The following is a 20646-nucleotide window of genomic DNA, read 5'->3' on the forward strand; positions in this document are numbered from 1 at the left end:
TTGAAGTGTCACAGCAAAGGGGTTCAACACTTATTGATGAAAGACATTTCAGCTTTTCATTCTTAATTGATTTGTAAAAATTTCTAAAAACATGTTTTCACTTTGTCATTATATGAGGTATTTTGTGTAGATCAGTGATAATGTTTTTTAAACTTTAATCCATTTTAAAATCAGGCTGTAACACAACAAAATGTGAAAGTCAAGGGGTGTGAATACTTTCTGAAGGCACTGTAGGTCTGTTCACTTGACTCGTCCTTATAATTATGGTTCATTTGAATGATCCCATGCCTGTTGTTGGCTTCATGGTTAGGGTGGTGGGCTTGGGATCCCAGGATCCTGAGTTCAAACCCCCTCAGCTGTTGAATTAATACCAAGTGGGGTTGACTCTGCCTGTCATCCTTCCGAGGTCGGCAAAATGGGTGCCAGCTTGCTGTTATCATGTGTTGGAGTGGTGACCCGTCCAGGATTGTACCCAATAGCCAGGGAGACTGCTTAGGCAGCACCAACGCTCTGCACAGAGTATGGTCCCAATGGATGGATGAAAGACCCCGTGACCCTGGTCTGCAGGTTCATTGCTGATTGGATTGCATATTAATGTTCCTGTAATGGTTGGGATTTGCTTGAAATAATCAGTATTGGTCCTTGTAACATCTCTGGCTTTCAATCTCACTCCAGCACATTTCCATTTCCTCTAAAAGGTGTGCCTGAGAAAAAAAGGTTCATGATTTTTAAGCTCAGAATCATCTACCAGGCTTTCATCCACAGCTTGATGGAGTACTGCTCTCCCTCTGGGCTGGCTCCTCTGCCTAACATCTTGCTCAGATTGACACCGTGGAAACAAAGACCTTCAAGGTCGTTGGAATCTCTCGCGATGAAGTTGAGTCTACGGGCCGATCACTTTGCCATTGCTGATAAGTCGATGGTCTCTCGCTTCTTCCGCCTCATTTCCGGTCTTCCACCCTCTGCCCTCTCCATGCCCCCGCCCCCCCCCCCAAGGTATCTGCAGGATGCACGTGGTCCATCAGAAATCCCCTCAAAGTGAAACTACTCCTGTTTACCTCCACTCATTTATTCCTCTTTTCCCACCTGTGGAACTGCCTTCCACAGTCTCTTCGATCTCATTCTTTTTTCCTGATCTTCAAGACAGCTTCATACCATCATCTCGGGTCATCCCCCGTCCAAAGCCATGATCTTTTCTTCAACCGTTAATGGTGAAGTTGACGTTCACCCGTTAACCCCACCCCTCCCAAAATTTTGCTTATGCATCCATCTTGTCCACCCCTTGTGTTCTTCGCTAACCCTCATCATTACCTGTATCACTTGTTTGTCCATCTCCATCTACCTTCTTCCTCCATTGGTGTTTTCCCTTTCTCCTGCTGTTCCCTTTGTTAACTTACAGTAGAATCTGGATAATAACTGTATGTGATTATTTTTAGATTTAGTGGAACACATATGCGCTTATTACCTCCACCACCGAAGGTGAAGGAGGTTATGTTCTTACCCTTTTCTGTCTGTTTTTTACTTGCAAAATCGAAGATTTTTTCAAGTACAGTATATTGATTAGTCGATTTTGTTATTCTGTCTGTCTGTCTATCACCTACAGGTCACAATTTTAAACCGATTGTCACGAAACTTCACCGCATGGTAGAGTTTGTCATAAGGAAGAAGCTTATTGTTTTTGAGGTCAAAAGGTCAACAACGAAGATGGTATTTCTAAAATCCTAAATTTTCATCTGATTGACTTGAAATTTGAAGAGGATTTGCATATCAGGTCACTGAATTCAACGACCAATTATTTTTGAGGTCAACATCGGCTGAATTTCTAAAATTGTCAATTTTCATATGATTGACTTGAAATTTTGAAGAGGAGTTGCATATTTGGTCATTTAATTCAGCCATCAATTATTTCTTAGGTCAAATTTGTTTAATGGTTTTTGCAAGTATTGTTCGTGCTCTACCTGACATCTTTTTGTTACTTGCAAAATCAAAGATTTTAAAAATATATTGGTTAGTCGATTTTGTTATTCTGTTTGTCTGTCTGTTTATTGCCGACAAGTCACAATTTTAAACCGATCTTCATAAAACTTCACCACATGGTAGAGTTTGTCATAAGGAAGAAGCCTATTGTTTTTGAGGTCAAAAGGTCAACAAAGGCCAAAGGTTAACAATTTTGGTGGTATTTCTAAAATCCTCTTTTCATCCGATTGACTTGAAATTTTAATTGGATTTATATTTCAGGTCACTGAATTCAACCAGCCAATTATTTTTGAGGTCAACATAGGCCGCATTTCTAAAATTGTCAATTTTCATCAAATTCACTATAAATTTGAAGGAGTTGCATATTTGGCCATTGAATTGAACCACCTATTTTTTTGAGGTCAAATATGTTTTATGGATTTTGCAAGTATCGTGCTCGGCACGGCGGCGTCTTCTTGTTTGTCTTTGTTTGTTTGTGTGCAGGATGTCTCAAAAACTTGTGGACGGATCCGGATGAAATTTTGTGGACAAGGACGAACTGATTATATTTTAGTGGAGATCCGGATCTGTGTCCGGCTACAACAATTTTTTTAAGTGATTCTTCACCATTGAGAGATGGGACCAAAAACGATATATTGCACAATATCTCGAAAGGTTATGGATGGATTCACACAAACTTGGTGGACAGGCTGGGAGTGCCACTCGAAAGAATTAATTCAGTTTTGGTGAAGATCCAAATCCAGATCTGGATGCCAAAATTATTTAGTTTTTAACTGATTCTTCACCATTGAGAGATGGGGCTAAAAACAATATATTGCACAATATCTCAAAAGGTTATGGATGGATTCACACAAACTTGGTGGACAGGTTGGGAGTGCCACTCGGAAGAATTGATTCAGTTTTGGTGACGATCCAAATCCAGATCTGGATGCCAAAATTATTTAACTTCTAACTGATTCTTCACCATTGAGAGATGGGGCTAAAAACGATATGTAGCATAATATCTCAAAAAATTGAGGACGGATTCGGATGAAACTTGTGTGGACAGGTTGTTTAGGTGACAAGAACAAGTCGATTCGATTTTGGTGAAGGTCCGGAATCTGATCCGACGTATCAGTGGCGTACAAAATGTAAACTATTCAGCCTGGCAGAGGCATGTTCTCTATGGAGTGCCATTCCGTTTTGCCAAGTTGTCACTCTGTGAGTGATATATTTTTAATTTTATTTTTCATTGAACTTTTGACCAATTTAATGATTCCAATGATTAATTTATGACAAATCAGGTTAGCATGGTTTTGTAAATAAATATTTGCAACACAATTGACATGAGATACAAATCCGCCATGCAACACACTTATCGAATGATAGAAACCCATCCCCAGCTATGTCCACAAATCCGTACAAATAGAGGATGTTTGAGGATTTGTGGGGATTAAATGTTTGAGGATTCGTGGGGAAACAAAATGGCAGGGGAAAGAATAAATAAAAGAAAACTTGCCCCCAGCGAGAAGATTGTGATGACCACGTGTAGTCTACCCAAGGGTGACGTTGAATTGCAGGGAATAAATTAAATAATAAATGGGATGGGGAAACAGGATCTGTGGGACTTTTGTCCAACTACTCGATCCCCATTATATTTGGTGCACACATGCCCATTCACAAAGTATGTATACAGATATGGCATTATGTATATTAACCAATACACAAGGGAGGGTTACCACTCCACACGCAATTTTCACCCTGTGCAAAGTGGGGTTGAGCAATTGGTTCATTATTGTTGTCAGTTTGTCTGCAGATGGAAGTCCATGATCAAGGAACTACTTCATTTAAATTACATTTTATATTTTGCACACTCAAGAACACGAACCTGCAGTTTAGCAGTACAGTGCTTTGGTTCTGAATTTGGAAAATTGTATGGAATGTCATCCCGATTGTACATGTGCACAGAGTAAGGTAATTGTTTGTCTGCCTGGCAGTCAAACTAAAAAAAAAACATTCCAAACAGGAGACTTGCTGTTTTTAGCGACATCATAAAGGACAAAAACAACAGGCACGAAGAACGAATTCAACGTGTTAAATAATGTGGTGTAAAAGACGCTGCATCAACGACGATTAATTTCCAAAAATAGTTTATTGGTTTTTTTTGGCTTTTTTTTTTTTCTACAACCTTTAAAGTTTTATTTCATTTCATTTTGATTGATATACTTGAGCACTGTAGAACACAGTTACTACTTCCAAAACGTTCCAGTTTAGCAGTTCATGGACAGAATTTTACACCATCTCGACCGATCAAATTTGTCGCTTGCGTTCTCAGCGTTGGGGAATATTGAGGTTCAGACAAAATTGCAGCTCGTGGGAAATATAGATCGTGCTCGGAAACGCAAACAACGCATGAGTTTAAAAGATCCTTCTGATGTCCTTTTTCTTAATTCTGTGTGGGGTTGTGTTCTATAAACTCTTTAGTTAATTTTGTAGAAAACAACATGTGGCATTTCGACTGTTTTCCTTTCATTGGAGCAAAAGTGACGTGGCGAACATTATAAACCATGAGCCTGTTGTTCATTCTGCTCAGTGATAAAATAAACTTTTTTGTATTAACCCTAACTCCAATGGGGCGGGAGGGAGGCGTGCATGCCCCACACCTCGACATTTTTGGTTCACGAAAAATATAAGTGACCACTTTATTTGTTATTGTTGTGTGTCTGTCTGTCTGTCCCCGAGCATAGCTCCGTGGGTTTTGATCCGATCCTGATGAAATTTTGGTGGGAGGTTTATATCATGATCTAGTTGTGTTTTCCTGAAAATGTGTGTGCTCCACCCATTATGGGCAAAGCTGTTAGGTCAGGTTAGATCTGTGACCTGCTACAGGTACCATGTAAACCTGTACTAACCTGTTCCATGGTCGGGTTGTCGGCGACTAAACCGTCTCCCCCATCAGGTTTTCTGGTGAGGAGGGTGTTTGGATATGGACACCCAGCAGGATTAAAAACAAAACCTGTCAAAGGGCGGAGGAGCTCCTTGTGAGCCAATGACCATCCATATCTAGTGCCCAACTGTGTCTGCGGACGTCCTCCTGCATTTGGGTTACTTTTTTATTAGGAGGTTGGTGGCAGGATTTGCACTCCGGCCACCGTAAAACCCTTCATTCCACAAAACACAAAAACGCAAAAAAATCTGAAAACCCACTCCGTGGGAGTACCACCTGTGCAGCTTCCCTTCGCAGGGCAGCTCACCGGATGACGGGATTGGGGCAAAGCCTTCGGGACCCCCAATCTTTGATGATAGGAGGGAAACCACGGGGTAACATCCCTGGGTCAGATTGCCGGAGAGTGTGTCGGAGTGGTGCTGAGGTGTCGTCCACCAGACGGCGGTCTCCTTGGGTTAACCTGAGGCGGTCCCTTCGGGTGGGTGCCTGGAATGTCCTATGCCTAAGAGAGGATGATCACCTGTCTCTGTTATCTGAGCTCAAGCGTTTGGACATCGGGATTGCAGCTCTCTCTGAGGTTCGGAGACCGGATTGCGGTGAGATAATGGTGGGTGGTTACACCTACTATTGGTCTAGTCGCTCTGATGGTTACCATACCCAAGGAGTTGCTGTAGCTGTGTCCAATAAGCTGACCGCAATGATAATTGAGGTAACACCGGTCAACGAGCGTATTATGAGATTAAGGATTCGTAAATTCCTTCGGTGTCATTTCCCTGGTCTCTGTTTATGCTCCGACTGAGGCGAGTGATCTCACCGTGAAGGACGCATTCTACGCTACGCTAGAGCCTGTGGTTGATCAGTGCCCCAGACGAGATACACTTCTAGTCTTGGGGGATTTCAATGCATCGACTGGAACTGATAGGGATGGTTATGAGGTGTGTGTTGGTCCCCATGGGTCAGGAACTATGAACCAGAATAGCACCAAGTTCCTTGACTTTGCAAGAAGTCATGGACTTAGGGTGGCTGGTTCATGGTTTCAGCGCCCACAAGCTCATCACTGGACTTGGTATTCCAACGCTGGCGGTGCGGCAAAGGAGATTGACCATGTCCTCATTGTCGGTCGCTGGAGGATGATCCAGAACTGCAGGGTCTACTGGAGTGCTCAGTTCCTCAATACTGACCACAGGCTTGTTGTAGCAACTCTAAAGCTGCACCTTAAATCCTGGAGAATGGTACCATCCCAGCCGACGCTGGATGTTGGCAAGCTCAGGGATGAGAGAGTAGCTGAGGAGTTTGCGAACAGGCTGAGTGGCCACTTGGGGGGTCTGGGTGCTTTGGGGGGTCCTGAACAGTTGTGGAGTGCCTTCAAGACCACCATCCTTGATGTTACCGGTGGATGTCTTGGAGCTCACCGCAGGGCAAAGAAGAATTTTGTCTCTCAAGGGACACTGGATACCATTGACCAGAGTCGCAGGGCCAGGCTGAATGGCAGAGCTGAGCTGTTCAGGGAGCTGAGGCGTAAAACTGTATGTGCACTGAGGGTGGACAAGGAGGCCTATGTGCGAGGAATCTGTGAGGGGGTAGAGCATTACCTGTGGACAGGTGATTCTCGTCCCGCTTACAGGGGAATTCGCGCATTACGTTCATCCAAGCCCATCCGTCGGAGCACTGCAGTGAGAGCAGAGAGTGGTAGGCTCTTGACAGAGGAGTCCGAAGTGAAGGCCCGCTGGGCCGGTTACTTTGAGCGGTTGTACCAGACTGATCCCCCAGCTGTCGAGTTGGATGTCAAGGGTGTTACAATCCCTGTTACTGACCCTCCAATCAACTGTGGTCCACCTTCGCTTGTGGAAACACGGGCTGCGGTGAACCGGTTGAAACGGGGCAAAGCTCCAGGGATCTGTGGCATCCATGCTGAACTTCTCAAGGCTGGTGGAAATGCTGCACTCGTGTCGTTGCATGCAGTTTTGTGCTCTGCCTGGAACACAGGCATCATCCCAACTGACTGGAAGAGGGGCCTTGTTGTTCCTCTCTGGAAAGGGAAGGGTGATGGCCAAGACTGCAACAACTACCGAGGGGTGACGCTGCTCTCAGTGCCGGGCAAGGTCTTTGCTCAGATAATTCTTGATAGGGTTCGCCACCATCTGCTTGAGCACCAGCGTCCAGAGCAGTCAGGCTTTACACCAAAGATGTCAACGATTGACTGTATCCTTGCTCTTCGTGTCCTCACCGAACGCAGACGAGAGTTTCGGCAGGGGCTGCTTGCAGCCTATGTTGATCTCTGTAAAGCATTCGATTCAGTGAATTGGGATGTCCTCTGGAGGATTCTTGGTCTTCGTGGGGTGCCACCAAAACTGATCGATCTGATGTCTGAAGTCGACTCTGGTTCTGAGAGTGCTGTGAAGTGTGGTGGTACCATCTCTGACTTATTTCCATTTGTTACTGGAGTTTGTCAGGGGTGTGTACTGGCCCCCACACTTTTCAGCACTTGTATGGACTGGATTTTAGGGAGGATGTCGGAGAGATCAAGCTGCGGTGCATCGTTTGGGAATGTCAAGATCTCGGACCTTGATTTTGCAGATGATGCAGTCATCTTTGCGGAGACTTTAGATATCCTTTTTGGGGCCCTCGAGGTGCTGAATGAGGAGTCTGAGCCGCTGGGATTATGGGTTTCTTGGGTCAAAACTAAGATCCAGGCTTTCGGTGACATCTTGGATGCTGCTGTCCTGTCTGTTTGTGGTGAGGATGTTGAGGTCGTGGAGAGATTCACTTACCTTGGCAGTGATATTCATGTCTCTGCTGGCTGTGAGTCAGAGGTCAATAGACGTCTGGGTCGGGCCTGGGGAGTCATGGATTCACTGGATCATGGGGTGTGGCGCTGTCGGTACCTGTGCGGGAGGACGAAAGTCCGAGTCTTCAGGTCATTGGTACTTCCAGTCTTGCTCTATGGATGCGAGACTTGGACTCTGACCAAGGATCTGAGACGGAGACTTAATTCCTTTGGTACCAGGTCTCTTCGGAGAATCCTTGGCCATGGCTGGTCGGATTTTGTGTCCAATGAGCGGTTGCTGAGAGAGACTCTGATGAGATTTGTTACCTGCATAGTCCGTGAGTGTCAGTTGCGGCTGTATGGACATGTGGCTCGTTTTCCTGACGCTGATCCTACTCACCAGATTCTCTCAGCGAGGGAGTCTCGTGAGTGGAGGAGGCTAATGGACCGACCACGTGCCTCGTGGTTGCAGCAGGTTGATCAGCATCTTGAGATGGGGGTGAGCCAGGCTTCTGCCTGGGGGGTGGCCAGATGCAGACCCTTTTAGGACTGGCGGAAAGTGGACGCAGCAACATGTTGCTCTGCCGAATGCTCCCATACCTGACCTGACCAAGCCCAAAAAACGTGTTTTTAGGGGGTAGCAGATTTCAATTTGCATCTTCTCCTAGGGGGTTTGTCGAATCTGACAGAGGTTTCGGTATTTGGTTAGCCCAATGACACCTGCATAGCCCCACGGAGCTCGATTTTTCATTTTCGTCCCAAGGTCACGAACTTAGAAAATTGCGATTTTGACATAAAAAATTTCTTCTCCTTGGGGGTTTGTCGAATCTGGCAGGGGTTTTCGGTATTTGGTTAACCCAATGGCACCTGCATAGCCCCACAGAGCTCAATTTTTCATTTTCGTCCCAAGGTCAAGGCCGCAAGGTCACGAACTTAGAAAATTGCGAATTGTGTTTTTAGGGGGTAGCCGATTTCAATTTGTATCTTCTCCTTGGGGGTTTGTCGAATCTGGCAGGGGTTTCGGTATTTGGTTAGCCCAATGGCACCTGCATAGCCCCATGGAGCTCGATTTTTCATTTTCGTCACAAGGTCACGAACTTAAATTTCGAATTTTGACAAAAATCAGATGACCACCCAAACTTTGAGAGCGAGGATGACTTTTTTATGCATAATCTTGAGATCATTCCCCACCTAAAGACTTGAAACCATTTTTCTCTATCTTGAACACCTTGCCCGTGGCGCCCCCTTCAAATTTGTTTTTACGCTGATTTCATTAAAGTATGGATAATCGGAAGAGTGTGAAATGCCATATAGCCTATATGACGTTGTATTGTACCTGGAATGTTCCAGAGGAAGTTTTGCACCAAATGTCATAATCCTTGACCTTTGACCTTTAAAGTTCACAAAGGTCAAATTTTCAAAGTTGTGGGAATCGAACCGGGTTTTCGACCTTCTTCGACGAACTAACTCCATCAAGCTATAGCACGCATCCTGTTTCCTTATTGTAATGTCCACAACATTGTTTTGGGACCTTTAAAGGTTATGCAAAGGTGAAATTTTTAAAGTTGTTGAACGAAACCGGGTTTTTGACATTTTGCAGCTAATAACCTGTCACTCGTACCACATCATGTTGATCATTTTTATAACTTGGTCAAACATTATCATCCTTGACTTCTGAAACAATCTACATCGTCAAATACCGCTTGTGAACCATCGTCGTCTTCAGACTTGTTCACAATTTTTTTTCGCAACCGCTGGGGATTTCAAATTTTCCTCTTGACTTTTTTTTTCTCGAGGTTCTTGTGCACATTTTGATACCACATACTGTTGCGAATCTGGAAGCCATGAGCACACAGACAGCACACAGACTCGCTCTGCTCGACGCCATTGTCTACGTGTGTTCGATCACGTACGGGGGTGGAGATTTCCTTCACCTCAGATCGAGACTCCGCCCAGAAGGGCAGGAGCATGCCCCTTGTCCAACCAGGAACCTCTTCACCTCGGATTGAGACTGCCCAGAAGGGCAGGGGCGTGTCTCTTGTCTAACCAGGAACCTCATCACCTCAGATCGAGACTCCACCCAGAAGGGCAGGGGTGTGCCCCTTGTCCAACCAGGAAGCTCAGCACCACAGGCTGGCTCTGCCTTAGCCAGATAGAGTGTTCGGCCCTGGCCAATCGGGAGGCCGCGACGAGTCGTCCGAGAACGGACCGTCCAATTAGAAGGCGAGTGGCGAAAAAAGGAGGTCTCTCGTGCCTGAGCACAAACAGCAGGGGTGGTCTGGACGAGGGAGAGGGAGAGACGGTGTGCTCGTGCCAGCAGCATTCGCGAGTTCAGAGGATCGTGTGTGAGACATCCCTGTTGGGAGAGGGTGTTTCAGTCGAGGCAGTTTCGAACCTGGCATCCAGGGACAGTGAGTGGTCGTCGACGAGGGCCCTGCAGATGGTCGTGGTTGCGAGTTCGAGTCCCGTCCCCCACAAGATCGCGAAGACCACGCGAGGTGGACAGGTCCGAGACAGGCCTCAATAAAGACCACTTTTGGTCCGATGCTTTTGGGTGTGTGCATGTGTGTGTTTGTGGAACCAGTATAGTAACTAATGAATTGTTTAGTGCCTTGCTGTACATACGTGCTTATCAATATTCGGATAACTCTGCCCTTCTGTGTTCCCCTCCCTGCCTATTGTTAATAAATACCCCCATTTGTGAAATGTATCAGCTCATTTGTGTCCCTTCCTCCATTGGCTTCGGGTGCTGCATGTTGGAAAATTAACAAGGCCGTTGTGCCGCCGTAAGGGGATACTTGGACTGACAGGACTTTGGTGATCGTCCGCTAGGGTCACACGCGGTTCGAGTGCGCTAGCGGCTCGTTCCGTACGGGTGCCGTCAAGGGTGTGGAGACTCTGTAAACGCCACATGGATATCTAGGTATTTGGAAAATTGGCAAATAACCCTATACCACGTGGTAGAAATATTGACGCTTCATGGTCTGATAAGGGACCCGTACTTCTCGGAGTTTTCCGAAGAAGTACGATCTAAATTCCGGGTGATCGGCAGAGTCGACTCTTCGGCTCCATCTCACGGTCGTGCTCACAGCCGACACCCAGCCCCGCAACAATACATCCAAATCACACTTACCTTACCGTTCAGGTGTCATGACAATTAGTAATCACATGTCCTTAAAAAAACACTTTTTGCATATGTTTATGGACAAGAACCACATGTAAATAAGGGTTACATCCATTAAGACACTGATTGTGTAAATTAATTGGCCTGTAATTTATTCTGAGTGTTATAGCATGTTGTTTAAGACATACTGAATAATTATAGAAAAACAAGAAAATATAAATTAACATGAAAAAAAAACTTTTACCATTACGTAATGATCAATGTTTGTGCAAATTTTCAAGTTCATCGGAGCATCGATGGCCAAACCCAGTCAGGGAAAGCTCAAAATCACCCAGTTCAGAGTTAAACTTTGTCAGCAAACATGTGTGAAGTTATCTTGTACTTGTTGAAATATTGATGTTTAACTCTTGTATAAACTACCATATTTTAATATGCTGGAAAGTGTTGAAAGGCATCAATTGCTACTTGCAATCAGTTATTTGACCTCCAAATGTTGGGTTACCATTCGTTCCTGCCATATGAGTTGGAGACATCATCTCTGATAGCTTGGAGGTATTCTGAGCTCTTGAGTCTGGGTTTGAATCCCGACCCAGCTAAAAACTGTCACCTTGCTGTTTCACATGTTGGGCGATTAATCAACGTGTGCACCGTCTATCGGAAGGACGTTAAGCCGGAGAACCTGCTGGCACTAGTCGTTGGTGGACGCTAACCCCACGCTGCCTTTCACATCGAGTATGCGAGTTACTACCGGGACCATGAACAAATTCCTCCTGAAAACAGTGAACAAGTGGTCTGGTCTCCTTGGACATCCTTTGGCATCAGAGGTTACACTGCCTGACACCTGCAGAGCTAAAGCAAAAATCATCACATTTCCTGTTTTCATTGAATTTTTAATTCTGTAAAAAAAAAAATCATGGACTCAATGGGTGGGGAACACAACACAAGGATTCAATAAATACTCCAGAAGGGTAGTGAGGAGGAAAGGGCGGTTGGGGGGATAATATTTACAAGGTATACAATGCACGGTTTTAAGACTTGGTGTTTTGTAACAAAAAGAAAAATAAAATCTCTCCATCTTAGTTTACATCCAATAAAAACGATTCCAGTTTCATTGTCTTGTTGGCAGTTTCTGTCTCTCACTGCGTATGCTGTCAGGTGATGCGGAGATCCAAACTTTTACCTGCCTCACAAGTCGTGTGCTCGTTCCAGCATTTCGGTCCACTCAAAATTCCATCGATTTCAACTCGGTTTTCAAAATTAGATTTCTTTTGCTTTCAACTCATGTGTCTTGCAGCAAGAAGCATACAATTTGTGCTGACTTCACCGCTTTGACCAAAAAAAAAAAAACCATGTACGTTTTGTCATATTGTGTGAAACAGCTATCTGTCGGACCTCTGGTCGTGTTTGCCAAGTTTGATTGGGTTATTAATTGCTGGTCATTGTATCATTATTGGTTTGGGCCACTTTACCCACCAACCTTTCTCCACTTCACTCTTGCACATATTTTCTTTGTGCCTCTACTCGATTATAGAGACTGTAGTCATGATTGTTCATCCATCAACTGAAATTGCACAAAGCTTACTAGCATGGAGGAATTAAAGAAAAGCACTTCATGGTTCATTTTCGTGATGATTTTGCAAAATACAACTTCCATCTCAGAGTGGTCATTAAAGCCTGACATTGATTGCAAGATCGAACCCTAACCATTGGGTCAGGTCAACAGGTGACTTGCTTGATATCGAGACATAGAAAATAGGAAATAAATCTCTGATTTGTCATTCGATCTGGTGGAAATCTGATCAGATTGCATGATTAATTCCAGGAAGGGGAGAGGGAGACTTTCATTTTGTGTAATTGAGGCTCAAAAACCTTCCCATGACGTGTTAACCTTTACAATTTATACGTATTTCCATTCCTTTTAATTGGTGAATAGAGCTTGAATCATATATATATATATATATATATATATATATATATATATATATATATATATATATATATATATATATATATATATATATATATATATATATATATATATATATATATATATATATATATATATATATATATTCATGTCCAGTTGTCATTGCATATCGGCAGCCAATATCCAAATAATACTTAGAGAGTTGTCATGCTAGGAAGTGCTGCTTTGGGGGTCTTAAAATGATCATCAATTACCATCTTGGATGCCATTATGTTTTGTCTCTGTTGTGATGGTTCAGGCCGATTGTGACTACTGCATTTTTATCAATGTTCCGGTTCAAAAGACATCTTCACATAATCTTGTATTTCGGTCTGATTGTTCAAGGAAAGCAGTCTGCAAAACTTCAACCCAATAACACTGCTGTTTCTCTCGAACCTTCATGGGTGGATGATGATGCATGCTATGATTTAGATTCAATTAAATAATAGGGATATCAGTTTGTAAAACTTAAATAAGCAATTTTTTTTTCTACATCAGGAATAAACAACTACAACAATAAGAGGAATGTAAGAGAGAAATCGAGCATGGCTGATATTGAAAAGGGGGAATGAAATGAAATGAGATTGTACTGGAAATGGAGAAGGGGGTTTGCGGTTTTACAAGGAAGGTTGATCATGTGCTCAGTGAAACATCGATGGACTGTAGTCCACAACACAATGATACATCGACTGCCTTGTTTTATGGTTCTGTGCAAATTGTGACTGCAGTTGAGATTCACTTTGAAGTTTGGATCAGGTGTAAAAGCTGGGAAACAACAGTCAAAACCAGAGTTCAAAGAAAAGAGTAATCAGCTGACTCATGTTCAGATGTCCATCCCATTTATACAAGATCCATCTCAAGTGTTTAAGAGATCCATCATTTTCCATTGGAGGGTCTTGACTTGACTGTTATAGCTGCTGTGTTCTATTGCATTTCACACCTCGAAGTTAAACAGTTTTCTTATTCTTCTCCATCCTCCTCCTCCTCCTCTTCTTCTTCTTCTTCTTCTTCTTCTTCTTCTTCTTCTTCTTCTTCTTCTTCTTCTTCTTCTTCTTCTTCTGCTTCTTCTTCTTCAGTTTTATCTTCATCTCCTTCATTTCTTTTATCTGTGTTTTCTCCATCTTCATCCTCTCCTTTCTCTTCATCATCCTCATTCCCTCCTCCTTTGTCCTCACCTCCTTCTTCCTCTCCTATTGTGTCATCCTCTTGCTCATCTACTCCATCTCCGTCCCATCCTCCATCAACTTTTTCCTCTCCTCTTACTCCGTCATCATCTTGACTGTTTGTGTACCATCCCTTGTCTTCTCTGTCCCGACATTCTCCTTTGTCAATGGCCCCTTCTTTGTTATCATCTGCACCTCCAACATCATCTTTTCTGTTTCCATCTACTTCATCATCCTCTCCATCTTTTCCATCGCCATCATCCTCTCCATCTTTTCCATCGCCATCATCCTCTCCATCTTTTCCATCGCCATCATCCTCTCCATCTTTTCCATCGCCATCATCCTCTCCATCTTTTACAGCCTCTCCCTCTTGCTCAGTATATTTTCCTTCCTCTTCCTCTCTGTCCTCAGCCATTTCCCCTTCTGCACATCCCTCTTCATCCACATCAGGCGGTGTAGAAGATGATTCTTCATCAACTTCAAGGTTCAGTTTGAACTTGGTGGTGTTTTCAGGTGAGGTAGAATCCCCTTTCTCCAGAATATCATCTGAGGAATTGAATTCAGGATTTTTTGAGGGGCTTGAATCTGCCGGTGGTGGTGAAGGACTGCTCGGTATCATGGCATGGTACCAGTCCCTGTTTTCTTCCAGTGCATCCAACATTTCCTGTGCATCTGGTTGCACAAGATCCGCCCAAGTCTCCCACAGGGGATGGATGATGTAATCTATAAAGCCCACCTAACAGGGGCATGGAAGAGAGGTGAAAAAGGAAATGTATTAAATGCAATTACTGCGAATAAAATTGCAGTGACAAATGGCAATTTCATAATTGAAGGTCAGTAAATAACAAGCACAGTGACTGCTTTAATATAACATCCGAGTGGTTATTTCAAGTGAATATTGCATCACTAATAATGCAATTATGTTTGATTGCAAGGCAAATAGTCAGAGTGGAATGCAGTGCAGTGGAGTTGATAAATAACACGACATGGCTAATATTTGTTCATTTGCATTGTGCCTCGATCCCCCCTTGCTTGCCCACAAATCTTTGAGTTCCTCTTTCTAATGCTTACATACGTATACATACATACGTACGTACATATATACGCCACACAAAACCCTTGGTTGTGCAAGATTCGACACCATTATTTTAATTCCTGAAATTAAGCAAAGTGTGAGAAACATAATATAAAGCACACATATCAGTAAGAAAAGTGAGATGGTATATTTGTTACTTTGTAATCACCTGGACATTTTATTTGTTATAAGTGTCGTGCCAGAATTTAAAAACCGTTCTGACACACAATTACGGTATAAACTGTTGGACAGCTGATTCACAAGTGGGGGCATTAAATCAATGTTTGTGCTGTCACTCAGATAGATATCAAGCTGTGGACCTGTCTGCTAACATTAGTTGGTTGGTGTTAAACATCCCACGGTGTCTTTCGCAAAACGTCGCAAGTTGTCACCAGCACACTGAATAAACAAGGAAAATGCAAAGGTCGAATAACCCGGTGCAAAACCTTGCGTAACACCGATTTGGCTTTGCAGAACCTGTCTCAGGCACACAAAAGTAAATTTTATTTTGCAAGGTAATTTGTGTCTTCAACAAATTTGCCCCAAGGATGAGGGACATTCACAAAGCCACATGAATGCAACACTCGCACCAGATCGAGGCCGAGGGCTGGAGCGCGCGCACACACAAACACACACACACACACACACACACACACACACACACACACACACACACACACACACACACACACACACACACACACACACACACACACAAACACACACACACACACACACACGATTGTTCCATCATAATCCCACAACAAAAGGTGTCGTGGTGGTAATCTATAAGAGAATTGTGGTGTCCTATTGTGGTATTGTAACATGGTGTCATTCCTTCCTTGTTAGGTTGTTTTTTTGAGATCTCATCCCTCTATGTTTTCACATTTTTTTAAAATGTTTTTTTTGTCTTTATTTCTGTTGGTTGTTTTTTTCAGGGGGAATATATAAGAGTTTATAAAGAAAGCAAAATACACGTATACATATCAGTGAGATAATATACAGACATCAGTGCGGATCACCCACTGCGCTGTAGATATAACTGGAGCGAACGTGCAGCACGCACTTCTGGGACCAAGTCGCCACCATGTTGGAATACCCTTCCCTCGCTAGAACGCGAGAGGTACAGGCATAGCTGAGCATGATAAGCAATGCACTTCGTCGGGTTCCGTTGACAGATTGCTTCAAATTTGTTTCCACATTTCCATTTTTGTTTGTTTTCCTTAAGAGCCTTATGATGGAGCTACGAGGGTGACTGACAAAACTGAGAGTCTGATTTTAGTAAGTCAGAAGTGTCAAGTTGAGTTGGTTTCAGTGTGAGAATAATTTAATTTCAGATCCTCAATGAAATGGAATGAAAGTGGGGGGGGGGGAGGGGGATGTTTGCTAACATGTTTGCCATGATCTAGCTGTGAAGGCATAGACTATAGAGAATATAGATTGACATTTTGTGTTCTGTGGCTTGATATACAGGGTGTGTCAATAAAAGGTTAACCACTTCAAATGACCTTTGTACTTTGTCATTACCATTCATATTTTTTGTTTTGCAGGAGTGATCAATGATGTTTGGGGAAGTCATTCAAGCATAACCAAATTATTCTCCGGAAAAAAATGACGTTTTCTACGGAGCAAAGAGTAAACATTGCCAAGTGGTATTTTGAGACCAAATCAATTGCTTCCATCTAGACGAGGTTCTGTACTGAATATGGAGTGCATCCCAGAAACAAGCCAAGCAAACCAGCCCCTTGGAAACTTGTGAAAAAGTTCGAAAGTGAAGGGACGATTCTCAACATTAACAAGGGAAGGTCTGGTCCGCCCAAGAAGTGTACGGTGTGAAGGAAACGTGGAACGAGTTTGTGAGTCAGTCATGTAAAGTCCGAAGAAATCGCATCGACAAAGATCGGCTGAACTGGGTCTCACTCCCAGCAGTATCAGAAGAATAATGAAACAAGATTTAAACCTCTTTCCTTAGCACATCACAACAGTCCATAAATTGACCGATGGGGATAAAGCAGCACGAGTCACAATGTGTGAGATGCTCCAACAGAAGATGGAGGGAAACCCAAACTGGGTTGACAATGTGTGGTTCAGTGATGAGGCACACTTTCACGTTAATGGTGTTGACAATTCACACAACAACATTTTGTTGGGAAGTGAACGCCAACATGAGTTTGAAGAGAAGTCGCTTAAAGGTCAGAAAGTCACTGCTTTTGTGGCTGTCAGCTACAGAGGTGTGTTTGGGCCATATTGGTTTGAAGACAACAACGGAAGAACAGTTACCACCAATGAAGAAAGATACCGTTCGATTGTCAGCATTTTATGAAAACTTGAAACAATCGATGAGCACTCCAGCCCTCCGGCGACAGTGATTCATGAAAGATGGTGCTACCCCGCATCCAGCCAAAGAAACAATTGCCTTTCTGCATCAAAAATTCGGATGAGCTCTCAGTTTGTGGGTGGAAATGAATGGTCTCCACACAGCCTTGGCCTTAATCCGGTGGATTTTCTTTCCTCTGGGGAGCTTGTAAGGATAACATCGACAAGGAACACCCCAGATCTGAACCTGATCTGAAGGCAACAGTTGAGGCTTATGTGCAGACAGTAACCATTCAAACTTGCAGAAACGTCAATGAAAACTTCACAATTTGTGTGAAGGCATGTTGTGTGCGTGGGGATGCTCACATCGAGATGTGAGTAGCGCTCACATTCACGCTTTTTAGATGTTCACGCTCGATGAGATCATTAGGTCGAATGTGAGCGCTACTTCCATGTTTTCAGTACAGTAAGTCCTCGCTTTTCGCAAGGGTTGCGTTCCTGGAAAACCTTATGATAAGCGAAACTGTGTTAAACAAAACATATTTTCCCATAGAAACCAATGTGTTAAAGGGGGGATGTGTTTTTGGCTCGAAATTTTTTGGACATAAACACAAATAAACAAAACACACTCCTCGAGTCGTGGCGACTTACCCCGAGGCTGGAGGAACGGAGTTGATTGCGGTGGACAAGTCACTTGCGGAGTGGCAGAATCGTCCCCCTCTTCACTTGACACTGTGCTGTCACTTTCTTCACCAGTGGGAACGGTCTCTTGGCAGCTGGTTGAAGGAGCATCCTGGATGGTGGATGGAGTTGGTGCTGCATCTTTTGGCTTGAAAAATGCATGGAGAGTGGGCTGGATGACTTTCTTTTTCTTTGCTGCATAAAGTTCCTTGTAGCAACAAAGGGCATCATTAACAACACAGCTAAAATCAGTGCTCCTTTTAAGATTTGGATCTTGCTCGATAACAAATTCTATGGCATTTTCAAACGAGCTGAGGATTTGGCTGAGGTTTTTCATGGTGAGATGCTTGGATGAAGGTGTCACAGCATCTTCTTCTTCCTCAAGATCCCACTGCTGTTTCAACTCCATAAGATCTTTATTGCTTTAGGGTTCTGCATGAGACTCCAGTAAGTCATCCACGTCCTCTTCGTCAACCTCTTCAAACCAACCTCCTGCGCCAGGTCTACAATTTGACTTGTAATCAACGGAACATCAGCAAACCCCGTGAAATTGTGGACACACTCTGGCCACACTTTCTTCCACACAGCGTTCATTGTGGAGGCACTCGCCTCTGCCCATGAATCCTTAATGTTTTCCAAAGCCATTTTTATGTTGTATGTTCGCCAAAACTCCTTGATTGATAGCTTGTCCTCATAAATTTTTTTGATAAGCTGCAGCATGGTATGTTTAACATAATGGGCTTTAAAAGCAGCAATAACTCCCTGATCCATAGGCTGTAAAAGTGAGATAGTATTTGGTGGTAAAAATACTACCTGCACGTTTTCACACCAGTCTTCCATTTGCTGAGGATGGGCAGGAGCATTGTCTACAAGCAGCAAAGATTTGTTGTCAATGTTGTTCTCCTTGGAGATACTTCTCAACATGATTGGAGAAGTAATTGATCACGTAATCGTGGGTCAATGCCCCAGTCATCCAAGCCTTTGTAGTTGACCGCCATATTACGGGAAGTTGTGGCTTGAGGCAATCCTTTAGCGCTCGTGGGTTTTCAGAAACGTAAACAAGAAGCGGCTTGAGTTTTACATCCCCTTCTGCATTTCCACCGAGTAATAAGGTCAGCCTGTCCTTTGCTGCTTTAAACCCTGGAGCAGTCTTTTCTTCTCGTGCGATGTATGTACGGGAGGGCATTCTTTTCCAAAACAATCCGGTTTCGTCAATATTGTAGACTTGCCTCGGTGAGTAACCCCCCTCCTCAATCATCTTCTTCAACTTTGCTGGAAATTCTGATGCGGCAGCATGGTCCGCACTTGCTGCCTCACCGCTACACTTCAGGTTGTGGAGGTTGGCGCGATGACAAAACCTCATGAACCAGCCTCAGCTAGCTGTGAAGGTCTCTGCGCCTTCACCCTTTCCTTCAGCTTCCTGTTTCTTCTTTAAATCGTTCCACAAACGACGCGCTTTTTCTTATATCACAGCAAGAGATAAAGGCATGCGACGTTTAGTTTGATCTTCTATCCACACACATAATAAACGCTTCATGTTGTGCATGGCACCATCTCTCATTCTCGTTAGTGTCGTTGCACTCGAACTGGTCGCAATCTGTGATATTTTCTTTATCTTTGCCGAACTTTGAACGATCGAATGTACAGTCGATGCAGCGATTGCTGCGCGCGGCCGATTTCCGTTGTCCCTTCACCTCGTTCATGTCTTTTAATTATATCCAATTTCACCTTCAATGTGACAGCCTTTCGTTGTCTCTTGAAACGAGGTGTGCTCGGCAAAAGACTTGCGGGTCGCTTGGGATTCATACTGGAAGGTATGCAGGCGAGCGTGAAGAGAATACGTACAGTACAGCATACAGTACATGCGCAGTAAAGTGAAAGTGTGTTTATGCGCATCCTGTGTGATTGTTGTTTTTTGCAGGCAGTTTGAAACTTTTTTTGCGTTTTTCCTTGCAATGACATTACGATAGGCATAAAATGTTTGCGATAATTGAAAAATTGGTCATTAAAACTAAATTACGAATAATCGAAACTACGATATGCGAACTTCCGGTTAGCGAGGACTAACTGTACTTGCTTTTGGTTCATGTTCCCACAAATTTTCAGGAACTGTAATATGAAAGTTTTCTCTCCCTCCTTCTTTCTCCTGTCACTCCCCCCTTATTGTCCCCGTCAGCGAAGCGACGGGTTGTATTTGCTTGTAAAATAATAATAATAATAATAATAATATCATCATTAACTCGACAATCCTCTTGAAGAAGTCCTTTCATTCAAGCTTTTGGGTCACACTATCAGCCATGATCTTTCCTGGGAAAGCCACCTTTCCAAGCTGGCCTCCAAAGCCAGTCGCCGACTGGCATCTTCCGTCATGCAAAGTCCTTCCTTGGCACGCCTGAGCTCCGAACCACATACAAAGCCTTCATCCACAGCCTGATGGAGTACTGCTGTCTCCTCCTGGCTGGTACTCCTGCCTCGCACCTTTCTCGGCCTCATGCTGTGGAAACTAAGGCTTTTAGGATCATTGGTATCTCCCATGGTGAGGCTGAGTCTTTGGGTCTCTCAATATCTCACCACAGGCAGGTCTGTGGTCTGTCTTACACAGTCTTCTCTCCGTCCTTGCATCCCCTGCCTTTTCTCTGATCTTCCCTCCC

At 43.7% G+C, this 20646-nt stretch overlaps 1 protein-coding gene across 5 annotated transcripts in view; it reads right to left on the reverse strand.

Annotated features, from left to right (window-relative positions):
* Positions 1-12837: 12837 nt before the first annotated feature.
* LOC147016729 (3',5'-cyclic-AMP phosphodiesterase 4C-like) overlaps positions 12838-20646 on the reverse strand; it is a 171456-nt gene continuing 163647 nt past the window's right edge. For all 5 annotated transcript variants that reach the window (XM_085847863.1, XM_085847861.1, XM_085847860.1 and 2 more), the window contains one exon: positions 12838-14659. In XM_085847863.1, the coding sequence (XP_085703989.1) occupies positions 13721-14659 (939 nt within the window). In that variant the 3' untranslated portion in view covers positions 12838-13720. The remainder of the gene's footprint in view (positions 14660-20646) is intronic.

This window comes from Eptatretus burgeri, chromosome 11 (genome assembly GCF_056783735.1).
Source record: "Eptatretus burgeri isolate ZD-2024b chromosome 11, Ebu_testis_v1, whole genome shotgun sequence".
Classification (NCBI taxonomy): domain Eukaryota; kingdom Metazoa; phylum Chordata; class Myxini; order Myxiniformes; family Myxinidae; genus Eptatretus; species Eptatretus burgeri.